Source organism: Pan paniscus, chromosome 9 (assembly GCF_029289425.2).
Source record: "Pan paniscus chromosome 9, NHGRI_mPanPan1-v2.0_pri, whole genome shotgun sequence".
NCBI classification, from domain to species: domain Eukaryota; kingdom Metazoa; phylum Chordata; class Mammalia; order Primates; family Hominidae; genus Pan; species Pan paniscus.
In genome coordinates this window covers 27168848-27187074 of record NC_073258.2, presented here as the reverse complement: position 1 = coordinate 27187074, position 18227 = coordinate 27168848, and the positions used below count along the sequence as shown (strand labels likewise).

At 37.8% G+C, this 18227-nt stretch overlaps 1 protein-coding gene across 6 annotated transcripts in view; it reads right to left on the bottom strand.

Moving 5' to 3' along the window:
• The window catches only part of LUZP2 (leucine zipper protein 2), a 589723-nt gene that overhangs the window by 164396 nt on the left and 407100 nt on the right, over positions 1-18227 (bottom strand). For all 6 annotated transcript variants that reach the window (XM_055094247.2, XM_034932301.3, XM_034932302.3 and 3 more), the window contains exon 6: positions 7823-7885. In XM_055094247.2, the coding sequence (XP_054950222.2) occupies positions 7823-7885 (63 nt within the window). The remainder of the gene's footprint in view (positions 1-7822; positions 7886-18227) is intronic.

Genomic DNA, 18227 nt, shown 5'->3' with positions numbered 1-18227 from the left:
AGAGTTATGATGATGTATTTTGAATTTTTCAGGACAGTCCCAATTACTAACATTAAATATAAGGACTTCAGATTATTGTATTTCTGTACCTAAAATTATAGGTACTGATTCTTTACTCAGGCAAAAAACAAACAAACAGAAAAAGAAAACCACTACCACCAATAACCAATAACACACACACACACACACACAGAGAGAGAGAGAGAGACAAATAAATAGATTAGCATGATCACATGAAGGAAAAATTGATACTTAAAATGTATTTGAGTGGAATTATAAATTAGTATCATCACTTGGGGAAACTGACAGTTTCTGATAAAATTAAACATATGTACATTGCATTACACTGCAATATGTCCTAGGTAATTACCCAAGAAGAATTATAACACATACAAAAATGCTTATGACATCTTTATTCATAATAGCCAAAAGCTAGATAAAGCATATATGTTTAATAAGAAATGAAGAGATAAATTGTAGTATATCCATGACATGGAGTACTAGACTACTGCTGAGCAATGAAAAAGGAATGAAGTACTGAATTACAGAACAACATGGACAAATTTCAAAAGCATTATACCATGTGAAAGAATCCAGTAACTAGAAGTTATATTTTGTACGATTCCATTTGGAAAACATTCTAAAAGGCAAACAAATAGGGACAGAAATCAGTTTAGTAGTTGACATGGGCTGAGGGTGGGGGTGAAGATTCAGTGTAATATAGCAAGAAGACATTTTGGAGGGTAATGAAAAAATTCTATGTTTTGAATCTATACATTGGTCAAATCCATCAGACTGTACACTTAAACTAGATAAATCTCAATAAAATTAAATTTTATCTCGATGAAATTAAATTTTAAAAGCAGCTGGCTGCAGTAGGTAATAAACCCATGATCCTTATGTCACTATTACATGCTAGTAAACTGTGTTGATATACAAGCCCTTTTTTAATAAAGAATGTCTGCCTATATGGTAGAAATATAATTTTCCAAGCTTACAATGCATGTATATGTTTTCCACTGAACCAACTGCAAGTTTATTGTGATTCAGTTTTCTATAATATTCAGAACTTTTTTTTCTTGAGATGGAGTCTTGCTCTGTTGCCCAGGCTGGAGTGCAGTGGCACATTCTCAGCTCACTGCAACCTCCGCCTCCTTGGTTCAAGCAATTCTCCTGCCTCAGCCTCCTGAGTAGCTGGGACTACAGGCACACACCAGCATACCAGACTAATTTTTTTTGCATTTTAGTAGAGACAGGGTTTCACTGTGTTGTCCAGGCTTGTCTCGAACTCCTGAGCTCAGGCAATCTGCCCACCTCAGCATCCCAAAGTGCTCGGATTACAGATGTGAGCCACCATGCCCAGCCCCAGAATATTTCTAATTATGCAATGTACTCAATTTGTGAAGTGGGAGCTGTGTTATAATGGCACAATAATTTTTCAATCATTGTTCAATGCTATAAGTATGATTGATTCAAGTGGAAACTTGAATTTGTTGTCAATGATGCTCCACTACAAGGTTCTAATATTGGAAACACAGTTTTTTCACAGATATTTCTATTATAAGACACCTGCATTTCATGATCCATTGAATCAGGAAGTTAACAAGAAAGAACAAAAAGAAAACAAAATGAAATAAAATTAAAAAAAAAGAAAAGGAGACAGGAAGAGAAGGAGAGAGAAAGGGGGAGGTAAAGAGGAAGTGGGAGAGAGGAAAAGAAGGAAAGAGGAGGAAAGAGAGGAAGGAAGAGAGGGAAAAGGAAGGAAAGGAAAGGAAACGAAAGGAAAAGAAAGGAAATGAAAGGAAGGGTAAGTTAAGAGTGAGATATGTTAATAATTCTGTATCACTTAACTCTGTACAAAGCAGCAGCAAGAATTTATGGTTTCTCACAGGGTAATTGATTTGTTTTCATTTCCATAGAAAGTCACCTTTCTTTTGATATGGATACTGAAGGTGAAATGCATGATGCATAAGAAGAAAAAAAAGACATGATTGAGTGTACCTAGTTGCCAATGGCTTTTATGAATGAAAACTCACATTGAACCCTCAGTACCTTGACTTTATTCTTCTACTTCAGAATCACATTTATTACATCACTGTCTGTCCTCAGCTTCCCAAGTGACTCAAAATAATATTTCAAGTACAGCATCTATGTCTTATTATGTTAATTTACTCTCTGTATTAGTCTGTTCTCACACTGCTGTAAGGAAATACCTGAGACTGTGTAATTTATAAAGGAAAGAAGCTTAATTGACTCCGAGTTCTGCATGGCTGGGGAGGCCTCAGGACACTTATAATCATGGTGGAAGGCACCTCTTCACAGGGTGGCAGAAGAGAGAGTGAGTGCCAGCAGGGGAAATGCCAGATGCTTAAAAAACCATTGGATCTCCTGAGAACTCACTCACTATCAAGCGAACAGCATGGGAGAAACTGCCTCCAAAATTCAATTACCTCCCACCAGGACCCTCCTTTGAAATGTGGAGATTATGGGATTACAAATCAAGGTGAGATTTGGGTAAAAACAAAAAGCCAAACCACATCATTCTGTTCCAGCCCCTCCCAAATCTCATGTCCTCACATTTCAAAACAGTCCTTCCAACAGTCCCCCAAAGTCTTAACTCATTCCAGCTTTAACCCAAAAGTCCAAATCCAACATCTCATCTGAGAACACAATTCCCTTCTGCCTATGAGCCTGTAAAATAGAAGCAAGTTAGTTACTTCCCAGATACAATGGGGGTACAGGCATTGGGTAAATATACCCATTCCAAATGAAGAAATTGGCCAAAACAAAGGGGCCACAGGCTCCATGCAATGCTGAAAGCCAATAGTGCAGTCATTAAACCTTAAAGTTCCAAAATTATCTCCTTTGACTCCATGTCTCACATCCAGGTTATGCTGATATACGAGGTGGACTCGCATAGCCTTGTGCAGCTGCACCCTGTGGATTTGCAAGGTACGGCCCCCCTCCTGGCTGCTTTCATGGGCTAGCATTGAGTGCCCATGCCTTTTCCAGGTGCACGGTGCAAGTTGTCAGTGGATCTACCATTCTGGAGTCTGAAGGACGGTGGCTCTCTTTTCTCACAGCTCCACTAGGCAGTGATGCGGTGGTGACTCTGTGTAGAGCTCCAAACCCACATTTCCCTTCTGCACTTCCCTAGAAGAGGTTATCCATGTGGCTTCCGCCCCTGCAGGAAATTTCTGCCTGGACATCCAGGCATTTCCATACATCCTCTGAAATGTAGGCGGAGGTTCCCAAACCTCAATTCTTGACTTCTGTGTGCCCACAGGCTCAATACCACATGGAAGGCACGAAGGCTTGGTGCTTGCACCCTCTGAATTAATGGTCTGAGCTGTACCATGGCCCCTTTTAGCCACAGCTGGAGCTGAAGCAGACGGGATGCAGGGCATCATGTCCAGAGGCTGTACGGAGCAGGGAGGCCCTGGACCCAGCCCATGACACCATTTTTCCCTCCTAGACCTCTGGGCATATGATGGGAAGGGCTGCCATGGAGGTTTCCTCGTCCCTTGGAGACATTTTCCCCATTGTCTTGGTGATTAACATTGGGCTCCTCATTACTTATGCAAATTTCTGCCTTTGGCTTGAATTGCTCTCCAGAAAATGTTTTCTTTCTTTCTTTTTTTTTTATTGCATTGTCAGTATGCAAATTTTCCAAACTTTCATGCTCCACTTCCTCTTGAACACTTTGCTGCTTATGAATTTCTTCCACCAGTTACCCTAAATTATCTCTCACAAGTTCAAAGTTCCACAGAGCTCTAGGGTAGGGGCAAAATGCTGACAGTCTCTTTGCTACAGCATAGCAAGAATCACCTTTGTTCCAGTTCCCAACAAGTTCTTCATCTCCATCTGAGACCACCTCAGCCTGGACTTCATTGTCCACATCGTTATCAGCATTTTGGTCAAACCATTTGTCAAGTCTCTAGGAAGTTCCAAACTACCCCACATCTTCTTGTTTTTTTCTGAGCTCTCCAAAGTGTTCCAACCTCTGCCTGTTAGCCAGTTCCAAAGTCGCTTCCACATTTTCAGGTATCATTACAGCAGCACCCCATTCCCTGTGGTGCCAATTTACTGTATTAGTCTGATCTCACACTGCTATAAAGAAATACCTGAGACTGTGCAATTTACAAAGGAAAGAGTTTAATTGACTCACAATTCCACATGGCTGGGGAGGCCGTCTAAGATAATTCTGCTTTACATGGTTATCATTATTTTGTGCTGCTGATTTTAGAAAACAATAATTTATTATATCTCTCACAATTTCAAATGCACAGTTGACTGGCATTTTCTCCCTGCTTTTCCAATCTGCTGTCCAGGACTCGTTTACAACCAGGTTTCTCAGGAAAACAGGCTTTCTTCTTTTTTTTTTTTTTCCCTCAAACTAATGTTGATGAATATCAATGGAGAGTGGGAGATTACTACCACATATGGTGCACATGAGTTGCCAAACTGCATGTCAATTCTTCCACATAATTGATGCTCTATCTTTCAAGTGTCAGAATGGTTGCCTTTTAACTATTTGAGGTGTTCATTTTTAAAACATAATTAAAGTGCATATTCTGAATGTACAGAATATCATTTAAAATTTTCCACATAACTTGGAATTATTATCAAAACATCAATTATTCAATGATTCATTCAGGAACTACAATAAAACCTTCTGCATTTCATGGCCTTGAATGACTAGATTTTTTTGAGCTTTGCTATCATTATATATATTTTTTTTTAAAAAAATGTTTTAGGGGTTTTCCTCACAGTTACTCATCTCTTTGTTTCTAGCACTCTTGTAATTTTCAGTTAAAAGCAAAATCCTGGCTGGGTGCGGTGGCTCATGCCTGTAATCCCAGCACTTTGGGAGGCCGAGGCAGGTGGATCACGAGGTCAGGAGATCAAGACCATCCTGGCTAACACAGTGAAACCCTGTATCTACTAAAAATACAAAAAATTAGCTGGGTGTGGTAGCGGGCTAATAGTCCAATAGTCCCAGCTACTCAGGAGGCTGACGCAGAAGAATGGCATGAACCTGGGAGGCGGATCTTGCAGTGAGCCTAGATCGTGCCACTGCACTCCAGCCTGGGCAACAGAGGGAGACTCAGTCTCAAAAAAAAAAAAAAAAAAAAAAAAACCAAAAAAGCAACTTCCTGTCTGAGGATTTAAGGAAAGATTATGCAAAGAATAAATGCATTCTGGGTGGGTACATCTCTTTTTTATAATATATATTAATTCAAAACCCAGTTAACACTTAGATTGTTTTATTTAACTTGTTAGCAACATTTTGAAAAGCTAAAATTATCAAAAGGATAACCTTCAAACAATTAGTGATTTTAAATACAGTTCCAGATGTTGGTGACTGTGAGTCATAAAGTTTTCATAGGAAGATTTCACAGCAAAATTAAAGTTGCTAATAATGATAACATTGTCTATAAGAAAAGACAAGGAAGATGAAAAAGTAGGCAGCCATGATAGGATATTTTAGCTCAGCTTTTTTATCCCATTCAGGAGATTATCTTTCAGTCTGAGATTTTTGCTTCCTATAATTTCATGTTCAAACAGCATTTCTTTGATAAAATAGGAGTGATGATTTTGGTAGATGGTGTTTATAGTAGCTTCCCTTGTGAATGTTATCCTCTGGCAAATTAAAACAATGGCAATCTTCTGGGTGTCAATGGGATTTAGATATTTTATTCTATGAATACTGACAGTTGAGGGTCACTGATCTAACAGGCAATCTCCATTTTAGCTCCTAACCAAGAAAATATATTAGTATTTTGTTTTTGGTAGTGATGGTGAATCAAATAATTAAATTTGCCACCATATTGTTTTGAAATTGTATTGTGACAGACAAAAACACATGCCTGCCCCATTACCGAGAATGTTAAGCTCTAAATTTATTCCATAAATACGTAATGACATACAGCAAATAAATTGCAATGAACCTATTACAATACATTTCAATAGTAGGCATAACAATACATTTCAATATTAGGCAACACTAATACATGAAGTATCTAACAATTCAGGGATAATATATTCTCAAAGGCATTGAGATGAAGAAAAAATACGAATTATTCTTGAACTGACAGACTAAACAATAAAGGTAAGCCCATTTTTACTTCTGTGCACCACAGATATTTCTTATAGGAGCTTCCTCTCTTTCATATACATGAGTGTCATGTGAACCCTGAACACATATAAATCATATCAGAATATAACTTCAATCTAGATATTTCTTATTCAAAACATCATTCTACCTTGCTACCCTCTTGTAAGTAATACTCACAACCTGCACAAACCACATTTATACTATTTCCAAAACCTAGGAAATATAAACAATGTACAAGTCTATTTGTATTCAAATAGAAAAATACAAAGAAATGAAATGCTACACTAGATCAGATCTACAAACCATTTAGGCTAATTTTTCATCCTACGGAACATCATCTTTTAGTTTTTGTGTATTAAACACTTCTATTCATGCCATATATAATATTATAGGAAAGATATTATAAAATGGATTGTTACATTGCATGTTATTTTGTATTTGTGTTAATGTTTTTTTTTTGTATTCGTGTTAATGATTTTTTCTTGTTTTTCAAGGAGAGTTTTCACCTTCTTTAACAAATCTTAGTTTGGGCTGGACACAGGACCACTGATCTAGTGACATTTTCCAGACTCGCTTCAACTTAGCTCAGCATGTGAGCTAGTTTTAGCAAATAGGGTACAATGAGATAGAAGAGACTATTTCCTGGGTGGACTCCTGAGAAGCAACGCTTGTGCTTCACCAGGTTATCTTCCCTTTCCTTCCTGCTGGAAGAGGATAGTGACAGAAAAAGATATTTTTGAATCAATGGTCATGCCATAATTTAAAGACAATAGAGCTGTTTTAGAAACTCTTCGCCTTACTTCTAGACAACTCTGAGACAAAGGGTAAACTTGTTTTAACTTGTGTAAGCAACTTTTCTCATTGCAGCTAAACTTCCTTCCTTCCCTCTACTTCTTAGGTATAAGACATTCATCACGTTATGAAGCCACTCATGACTGTCCCTTATCATTCATAAGCTATTTCTTGAATATATTTCTCGCACATTTAATATATCTTAGTGTGTGCTTCTTGGAGGATGCAGCTAAAACAGTGACTCTTGTCTCCTCTCCTTGAGTCATAAACAATCACTTATCATGACAGTATCATTCCTATTTCATTGATACTACTAAGGCTTATATGAGCTACATTTTCACATTACAGAGTCATAAGAATAGATTTGGAGATGAGAAATATAGAAAAATGATTATTTTAGTTAAATCTATGTTAAGCAGAATGACATTTCCCCCTGAGAAATATATGAGACAATTTTACTACACAGCAAATAGAACCAATGAATGTATTGATTTTGTATGGTTTATGGACAAGCCCGGAATCTTCACTCTGACAGTCACTTGCCACTGCAAAACTTTGTAGACATCACATAGAAAGTACAAGAGAGGGGGAAAAAAAAAGGAAAATTTTGTGGACTCCCAGTAATTTGCTATTAAGGAAGTTCTGATAGTCCAGATAAGGAAGAAATCCAGAAAAAAAAAATCTACAAAGGTGACCATTACCTGCCTTTGTTAATTTTTTTTTTCCTTTTGGCTATTGCAATGTTAAAACACAAAGATACCGAAAGGTTTAAAATATATTATATTTTTCTATTTAAAAATTGGCATTTGTATTAGGAGGAAAAAGAGTTACCAGATGTCTGAGTTGAACAAAAATCTAACAATAATACTGTTTTTATCTGGTTAAAGCTAGAAGCAGCAAAAATTTACTCACCTCTTCTGCGTGAATGCCACAGAGCTTGTTTCCTGACAAGAGTTTGTTTTTCAAGCTTTTATTCTGAGGAAGAAAACAAAGTTTTATTGCAAAGAAGAGACAAAATATTAAGAATTTCTTCAACTATGTCAACATTATTGCTTTATGTTCTGTTCAAAAATTAGAACTTCATGATGTAAAATGTAATGGATTGGTGTAAAACTGAATCAAATCTGTAAAGTAAAAGATTGTTTTTTATTCATTTAAAATTTGGCATATTAGCATTAACACATTCATTTAAAAAGGTAATTTCTAGTTTTATTCTATTGTGGGGAGAAAAGATAATTGATATAATTTCGTTTTTGAAAAAAAAAGTTAATTTAATTTTTTTTGTGCATGTTTGTGTCCTAAAATACAGTCTATACTGGAGAACTTTCCATGTGTATGCTATAGCTGTTGGGCAAAATGTTCTGTCAATGTCCATGAGGTCCATTTGGTCTGGAGCGCAGTTTAACTCTGATATTTCTTGTTTTTTTATTTATTTTTTTTGAGCGAAGTCTCACTCCGTTGTCCTGGCTGGAGTGCAATGGTATGATCTCAGCTCCCTGCAACCTCCGCCTCCCAGGTTGAAGCTATTCTCCTGCCTCAGCCTCTCAGGTAGCTGGGATTACAGATGTGCACCACCATGCCTGGCTAATTTTTTTTGTATTTTAAGTAGAGATGAGGTTTCACCATGTTGGCCAGGCTGGTCTTGAACTCTGACCTCAGGTGATCGGCCTGCCTCGGCCTCCCAAAGTGCTGGGATTACAGGTATCAGCCACCGCACCTGGCCTTACTCTGATGTTTCTTTGTTCATTTTTTGTTTGGATAACATGTCTAGTTCTGAAAGTGGGGTATTAAAGTACCCTACTATTCTTACATCACAACAAATATCTCCATTTAGATCTGTTATTATATATATACATATAAAGGTGCTCCAGTGTAGGATGCATATGTAATTGCAATTGTTATATTCTCCTACTGTAATGACCCTGTTATCATTATATAATGGACTTATTTGTCATTTTTTTAAATCATTTTTTACTGAAAGTCTAATTTTTCTGATGTAAGCATAGCTACTTCTAATCTGTTTTGGTTTCCATTTGCATGGAATATCTTTTTCCATCCCTTCACTTTCAGTCTATGCATGTCTTTTTAGGTGAAACGAGTTTCTTATAAGCAGCATATATTTGAGTCTTTTTTTAGTCCATTTAACCACTTTATATACTTTAATTAGATAATTTAGTTTATTTATAGTCAAGGTTATTATTGATAGGTAAGGATTTACTACTTCTGCACAGCAGAAGAAAACAATACAGTGAAGAGACAAGCTGAAGGATAGGAGAATGTATTTGCAAACTACTCAGCTGACAAAGGTTACTATCTAGAACAAACCAAGAACACAAATCAAAAGCAAAAAGCAAATAATATGATTTATCAAAAATTGGCAAAATAGGTCGGGCGTGGTGGCTCATGCCTGTAATCCCAGCACTTTGGGAGGCCGAGGCGGGTGGATCACGAGGTCAGGAGATCAAGACCATCCTGGCTAACACAGTGAAACCCCGTCTCTACTAAAAATACAAAAAAATTAGCCGGGCGTGGTGGCAGGCGCCTGCAGTCCCAGCTACTCGGGAGGCTGAGGCAGGAGAATGGTGTGAACCCAGGAGGCAGAGCTTGCAGTGAGCCGAGATCACGGCACTGCACTCCAGCCTGGGTGGCAGAGCAAGACTCTGTCTAAAAAAAAAAAAAAATGGCAAACTATCTGAATAAACATTTCTCAAAGGAAGACAAACAAATGCCAATAGATATACTAAAAATGTTAAACATTACTAATCGTCAGGAAAATGCAATGAAATATTACCACACTCAAGGTTAGGATGGTTATTATCAAAAGGCAAAAAATAACAAGTACTGATGAGGATGTGGAGAAAGGGAAGTCTTATGCACAGTTGCTGGGAATGTAAATTAGTACAGCCATTATGGAAAACAGTATGGAAGTGTCTCAAAAAATTAAAAATTGATTACTATGTAATCCAGCAACCCCATTACTGGATATATATCAAAAATAAATGAAATCTGTATGTTGAACTCCTTGATTCTCAGAAGCCATTTCTTCTTCCAGGCCTGAGAGGTATACTCTTTCTGAATGAGTATACACAGATCCTGTTACCCTTTAAATATCTCATAATTGACCTAGTTCAAAGGCAAATGTTTGTCCCTTTGACACTTATTAACCATCTGAGTCCAACCCCTCATGGCTATTTAATTATATCTGGCTTATTGCACTCAGGCTTTTCTGTCTTTTACTGCAATAGCTGATGTACATAGACTGTCTTTAGATGGGCAGGCTAAAGGAGAGCAGATAACCAAAACACACAGGATTCAGACATCATACTGACTCTAGAGGAGTGGACAGTGTCCTGCTACAAGTACATATTATACGTGATGACTCCAAGGAGGGCCAATTGGATAAGCACCAGGAGCAAAATGAACATTTAATGCAGAGTGAATGAACAGATACATCAAGTTTAAGAGTTCCCCACTTAGAATTCCAAGCTAATTTTGAACAGGGTTTTTTATTTTGTTTTCCTATCATGGAGTGAGGGGGTACAGTTGTCCCAGTCTGAAAGAATACTTGGTTTTTTTTTAGCTAAAATTTGGAAATCTAAAAAGCTCAGTTAGAATTTCAATACCATGAAATGTTTTACACAAATGGGAGGAAGTTATTCTGATTTGTTCAAGTAATGTATTTTTGCAAATATTTGCACTGATCATACAAGGTACAATATTAGGGTTCTTTTTTTAAAAAGAATCTGATATACATTAATTCCATATTTGAAGAGATGTGTATTCCCAATAAAGGGATGTATACTGATATGTTCTGGCTCTGCAATGTTGCTCAGGTTGTAGCAAAATAAAACTCTTCAAAATGGAGACAAAATAGGGGATGTACATTTGACAGGAGTATTTATGTCCTGCCAAAACCACTTACACCTAAGAAACATGATTAGAATTAAGAAATAACTATTAATTAATAAACAGCGTATTTAAAAGCTGGTGTCTGTAGTATACACTATTTAAAATTTGCATCTCCACTTAAAGCTATTTTTTCTTTCTTCTGTTCATTTATGTATCTATGTTTGTATTCATTTATTTTTGTTATTATTATTTGTTCACTTATTAATGCTGCTAACACTAAGGGGAAATTTTGAAAGTTGATCTGAATGATATAAATTATAGCAAATACTAACATTTATCCTTCAAAAATGATATTATTTTATATTTTTTCTGAGGAGGAAACATAGATGATAATTAATATACACAACAAAAGACTAATTTTTAGCATACTATTTATTTCATTGACCTGTTTTCTCTGCTTCTCACACTGATTTCTCAGAATAGATTATTCCTTAATTACTTGGAGTAGGCTTTTCAATGATCAGGATTTGACTGTCAAGTTTATAGAGTAGCAAGCAGTGCTAAACATTCCACACCACTAGTGAAGCTAGAGTTTTGATAAGGATGTTCCATAGAACCATTTAACTTTCTTTAATAATATTTACTCTCCCCTCCCCCAAAAAAGATTAATGCTACGATAATATGAGTGGAACAATGTTAAAAAAGATTTATTTTCTCCGGACTTCTCAGAGTCTTTATTAGAATATTGTGCTTCATGGACACAAAGAGGGGAACAACAGACACTGGGGTCTACCTGAGTGTTGAGGGTGGGAGGAGGGAGAGGATCAGAAAAAATAACTATTGGGTACAAGGCTTAGTACCTGGGTGCCAAAATAATCTGTACAACAAACCTCTGTGACATGAGTTTACCAGTTTATTTTTATAAAAAACCTGCACATGTACCCCTGAACATGTACTCGTGAACCTAATTACTATTATTAGATGTTTTAATAATAATAAAATTGTGTTTAATGTAAATGATTTTCCTAAATTTGATTGACAATAAAACACTTTGGACTAAATAACTTTTCTCATTACTAGAATTTGATAAATAAAGCTGCAAATATTAACCTACATTTGATTTATTAAGGGAGACCAAAATATTACACTACTATATTTTACTGAAGTTCTATTTATCATGTTTACTTGTAAAATGATAAGAAAGATTTGATTCAGGACTTTTGAAACAAATGTCAAAGCTATTGAAATAAGGGAGAGAGATGGGACTCAACTCTAAATATAGCAAAAATATAGCAAAGACAGCTGGGGATTTATAGCCAATGAGCAGAATTAGGGAGGTCAGTGGATAGAAAATTACTAATAGGAGCTATCAAGGGTAGAGGGATTCTTGCTAAACCTGCCTAATAGAATCCTTTCTGAAAGCCACTTGATCATGTTTAGATATCAAGGGTGAGGGGAGTCTCCCTAAACTGACTTAGCTACAACTGGACTAGGCAAGTCTAAGACAAGACCTGAGGAAAAGGCCCAATTGAAGAGCGAACTCAGAGGAGTCTGTCTAAAGTTTGGTCAAGAAGTTTTTGGGAATAGTGCTTTCTGTGCCCTAAGAAATGTTTGCCTACTTCAAAGTCATGAAAAATTTTTTCTCAAATAGTTTTCTTAAAGTTTTATAGTTTTGGTGTATATTCTTTTGTATAATCCTCTTCAAGTTACTTTTTTTTTTTTAATGAAGTGAGGTAAGGGTCAAAATTCACTTTTAGTTTTCATTGCAAACATCCAGTTACTTGTGCACCAATTGTTGAAGAAATGCTCCTTTGTACATTGAAATATCTAAGTGCCTTTGTCAAAAATCAATTGAGAAAATAACTCCTTTGGCCAATATGAAGCATCTGGCCTCAGACAAGCCCTCTTGCCATAAACAACTAGATAACTAGACAGAATATAATAAAGCAAATGTTTAAGACGGTAGACAGCCACTACTCCCAGACTGTCGTACTAAAGAGAGGAGAAATAGGCAAGAAATCCCTGCAGTTGCTCTTTTTTGTTTGTTTTTGTTTTGTTTTGTTTTTATCTGGAGGCAATTTAAGAAATTACCATACGGAAGAAAAACCCAAGCAAACCACAGAAGTTTTGATTAGTTGAGAAAAAAGAGTTTAACATTAGAGAAAGGTGATCAGGTATAATTTATGTTACAAAACAGCAGAGGCTTCGAAGCTGTTAAAGGGAAAATCTTAGACAAATTAAATTTAACAGTTTGAGCAAAGAATGATTTGCAAATCAGGCAGCCCCTTAACCAGACTAAGTTCAGAGACACTCCATTGCAGCTATGCAATCAAAGATTTATGGACAGAAAAAGCAAAATGACATACAGAAAATGAAAGTGAGGTACAAAAACAGCTCCTTTGGTTACAGCTCGGTGTTTGCTGTGTTTGAACATGGTTTTAACAGCCGACTTCTCTTGACTGGCAAAAACTCAGTGACTGGCACAATTGTAGGATACAGTCTGCTTAACATATCAGCTAGGTTACACTTCACTATGTATAGAGAAACCTTTAGGCCAAACTTAAAATGTGTAAGGAGGCAACTTTGGGCTAAACTTAATTTAAGAATGCAATGCAGAAAAAGAGTACACAGGATTTTGAGGGATGTTCCCTTATGTCTTTAGATGAATGGAAATCTGCATATACATAAACAAACATGCTGCAAGGTCAGCTAAAGAACCACCAGAAAAGAACTGCAAGGTGAAAAATTACTAGAGCTCACCTAGACATTCAATTTCCAACAAGCCAGAATGGAAAGACTTAACCACTAAGATATTTAATAAAAACCCTAGAAAGGCCTGTCTTACAAGCAAGGCCAAAACAGTCCTGTAAAGTCTCATTTAGACCAACCTTATAAAGCTTAAAAACAAAACTCAAAATAACCAAGCTAAACAATTATTATCTACTAGAATGTAATACTCTTAGAAGATAACAAAATCCTGGTGCCCAATAATGTAATATCTACAATTCAGTATTCATTCGAAATCGTTAAACACAAGAATCAGGAAAATGAGAGCCTTAAGACAAAGGAGGAGGAAATCAGTCAATAGACATAGCTATCATTGGCAAAGATGGTGAAGTTCATTTAGAAATAACATTAAATATATATAACAAAAGAGACTTTCATTTTCAGCACTGACATATAAAGAACTTGAAAGTCATTAGATTTCCAATTTCTACATCTTCTCTGAATTTTCTCTTTGCTCTATTAGCTTGAAAGGAGTATTAAAATATTCCAAAGTCATTGTGGATTTGTCTATTCCTTTAAGTCTGTCGGTTATTGCTTCATGAAATTTGAAGCTCTTTTAGGTGCTTACAAATTTAAGAATTGTTATGTCTTTTAGAATAAAGGATTGCCCCTTTTAACATTATAATATGCCTCTCTTTCTCTCTGGTAATTTATTTTGTCATGGCTAATTTATTTGATGTGAGACACGCTAAAGCCTTTTCTCTTGCAGTTTGCATAGCATATATTTTCATATTTTACTTTCATCTTTCTTGAGACTTTGTATATAAAGTTCATTTTTAAATAATTGTCAAGTATAATTTGATTGTATATTTTTATATAATCTGGCGACATCTTTCTCTCAAAGTATTTACATGTAATTTAATATAATCAATATATAGTCATGTTTTGTTTATAATCTCAGTTTGTTTCTTTTTACCTTCTTGTTTTTCTAGAGTCTATTTAGTATATTTAGAAGTATATTTAGAATTGATATTGTACCACTTCAAATGTAGGAAGTGGTACAATATCAACTCAAATATCCTACATTTGAAACAAAAGATCACACTCTGCCATACATAATTACTAAATCACACGCTATAAGATATATAATAAATCTGAAGATGAGCGAACCATCATAAAATTATAAAAGACACATAATTTGGCGTAAATGAATCAAAAAAGGTATCCCTGATGAGGTCATTACACATGATATATAAATGCAAGTGAATAAGTTTAGAAATTTCTAAATTTTTCAATCATCCAATGTATGAAAATTTGATAGTTTATTACATCACTGTATCTAGTTTAGATAAAGTGAAAGAAAATTGTCAATATGCGTATGTTATTTTCAGAGAAAAATAAGTTAGTAAAACTACCAATCTCTTAAACAGGTAGAAAAGAATCTTTTGTTTGTTTGTTTGTATTCTGTCTCAGGAAATGATGTGATGTCTCTTAACTCAGAGTTTAACATTGGTCCCATCTAACAGAAAACTGTACTATTCTGCCTTCATTTGCCACCTACTCTTTCCAGAATTCCAGTCCATTTCCAGGTACCTCACAAGGGTTTTTGGCATTCACCCCAAAAACGCTAGCAAATAAAAATTTGTAGTATTCATATGAGACTAAAAATGTCTTTTAAAAAACTTACTTTTTACACAAGAAATACATGTTTTATATGTATATGCGCACCACTCTGACCCATCCTGGTTTTAAACTCCTTTTTTTTTTTTTTTCCTGAGACGGAGTCTTGCTCTGTCGCCCAGGCTGGAGTACAGTGGCACGATCTGGGCTCACTGCAAGCTCTGCTTCCCAAGTTCATGCCATTCTCCTGCCTCAGGCTCCCGCGTAGCAGGACTACACGCGCCCACCACCACGCCCAGCTAATTTTTTGTATTTTTAGTAGAGACAGGGTTTCACCGTGTTAGTCAGGATGGTCTTGACCTCCTGACCTTGTGATCTGCCCACCTCGGCCTCCCAAAGTGCTAGAATTATAGGCATGAGCCACCGCGCCCGGTCTTAAACTCATTTTTTAAAGATGATGTTACTGCTATTTGGCCAGATTACCTGAAAACAGATACAAGGATCTGACATACTTACCTGATTTTTGTTTTATAGTTGTCACTCATAAACTGGGTGTCTTAGATATGCTTGACTTTTCCACTTTATGTAAGTTCTTATGTTTCTTCTTCATGGATATTTTCTCACAGATATACCAAATATAAAAGTGTATGAATAGGAGTTGTACAATCTTGAAAATACATTCCAGTTTTTTTTTCTCAATAGCAGAATCTCCTAGATCCATTCAACTATATGTTACTAGGCATCTGTTAAAACTGAACATATTTATATATAAATGCATATCATAGAGTGTTATACAAATTTCAACTGCCAATGTATTTTTTTCTGAATTGCAAATTTCACTATGTTATTCTCTTCCAGAAAGGGTAGGAATCCATGTTAAAGGCAAGGCAAAAGGAAGGGGACAAAGATGAAAATCTCCTGGAGAATCCATAAGTAAATCAATTGAGCAAGCAAAAAATAAATAACCCCATTTAAAAAAGGACAAAAACAAACTATTTTCCAAACAAGGGTCATACAAGCAACCAACAATCATATTGTGTCCGAAATTGGTGGGTTCTTGGTCTCACTGACTTCAAGAAGGAAGCCACAGTCGCTCACGGTGAGTGTTACAATCCTTAAAGATGGTGTGTCCGGAGTATGTTACTTCTGATGTTCGGACGTGGTCAGTTTCTTCCTTCTGGTGGGTTCCTGGTCTCCCTGGCTTCAGGAGTGAAGCTGTAGACCTTCACGGTGAGTGTTACAGCTCTTAAGGCAGCGCCTCGGGAGTTGTTTGTTCCTCCCTTCCAGAGTTGTTCATTCCTCCCGGCGGGTTCGTGGTCTCCCTGGCCTCAGGAGTTAAGCTGTGGACCTTCGCAATGAGCCTTACAGCTCATAAAAACAATGCAGACCCAAAGAATGAGCAGAGCAAGATTTATTGCAAAGAGCAAAAGAACAAAGCTGCCACAGAAACGGGTTGCTGCTACTAGCCCCTGCAGCCTGCTTTTATTCCCTTTTCTGACCCCACCTGCATCCTGCTGATTGGCCCATTTTACAGAGAGCTGATTGGCCCATTTTACGGAGTGCTGATTGGTCCGTTTTGACAGGGTGCTGATTGGTGTGTTTACAATCCCTGAGCTAGACACAGAGTGCTGATTGGTGTATTTACAATCCTCTAGCCAGAGGTAAAAGTTCTCCAAGTCCCCACCAGGTTAACTAGACACAGAGCACTGATTGGTGTGTTTACAAATCTTGAGCTAGACACAGGGTGCTGATTGGTGTGTTTACACACCTTGAGCTAGACAAAGAGTGTTGATTGGTGCATTTACAAACCTTGAGCTAGACACAGAGTGCTGATTGGTGTATTTACAATCCTTTAGCTAGACATAAAATTTATCCAAGTCCCCACCAGATTAGCTAGATACAGAGTGCTGATTGGTGCGTTTACAAACCTTCAGCTAGACACAGAGTGCTGATTGGTGCATATACAATCCTCCAGCTAGCCATAAAATTCTCCAAGTTCCCACCCAACTCAAGAGCCCAGCTGGCTTCCCCTAGTGGATCCCGTGCCGGGGCCACCAGTGGAGCTGTCCGCCAGTCCCGTAGGGTGCACCCGCACTCGTCAACCCTTGGGCGGTCCATGGGACCAGGCACCGGGGAGCAGGGGGCAGCGCCTGTCAGGGAGGCTGGGGCCATGTGGTATCCCATGGGGGGAGGCGGGGTGAGGAGGCTGGGGCATGGGGGGCTGCAGGTCCTGAGCCCTGCCCCCTGGGGCAGTGGCTGAGGCCTGGCGAGAATTCGAGCGCAGGGTGGGTGGGCCGGTGGTGCTGGGGACCCGGCGCCCCCTCTGCAGCTGCTGACCCAGGTGCTAAGCCCCTTACTGCCTGGAGCTGGCATCGCCGGCCGGCTGGCTGGCTGCTCCAAGTGTGGGGCCCACTGAGGCCCCGCCCACCCAGAACTCGCGGTGGCCCGCAAGTGCCCAGCACAGCCTCGGTTCTGGTGGCGCCTCTCCCTCCACACCTCGCTGCAAGCAGAGGGAGCTGGCTCCGGCCTCGGCCAGCCCACAGAGGGGCCCCCACAGTGCAGTGGTGGACTGAAGGGTTCCTCGAGCATGGTCAGAGTGGACGCCTAGGACGAGGAGGCACCGAAGGCCAGCCAGGGCTGCTAGCACGTTGTCATCTCTCAATATGGAGAAAATGTTCAACATCACTAATCTTCAGAGAAACGCAAATCAAAATCACAATGAGATCTCATTTCACACCAGTCAGAATTGCTGTAGTTAAATAGTCAAAAAACAACAGATGCTGATAAGGATGTGGAGAAAAGGGAACACTTATACAGTATTGGTGGGAATGTAAATTGGTGAAGCCACCGTGGAAAGCAGTTTGAAGATTTCTCAAAGAACTTAAAAGAGACATACCATTCAACACAGCAATCCCATTACCGCCCAAAGATCCAAAAAAAGAAAACAAATATTTCTACCAAAAGACACATGCACTCACATGTTCATTGCCCCACATTAGCAAAGACATGGCATCATCTTAGGTGCCCAACAATGGTGGATTGAATAGAAAAAATGTGGTACATATACACCATGGAATACTATGCAGCCCTAAAAAGAAGGAAGTCTTGTCCTTTGCAGCAA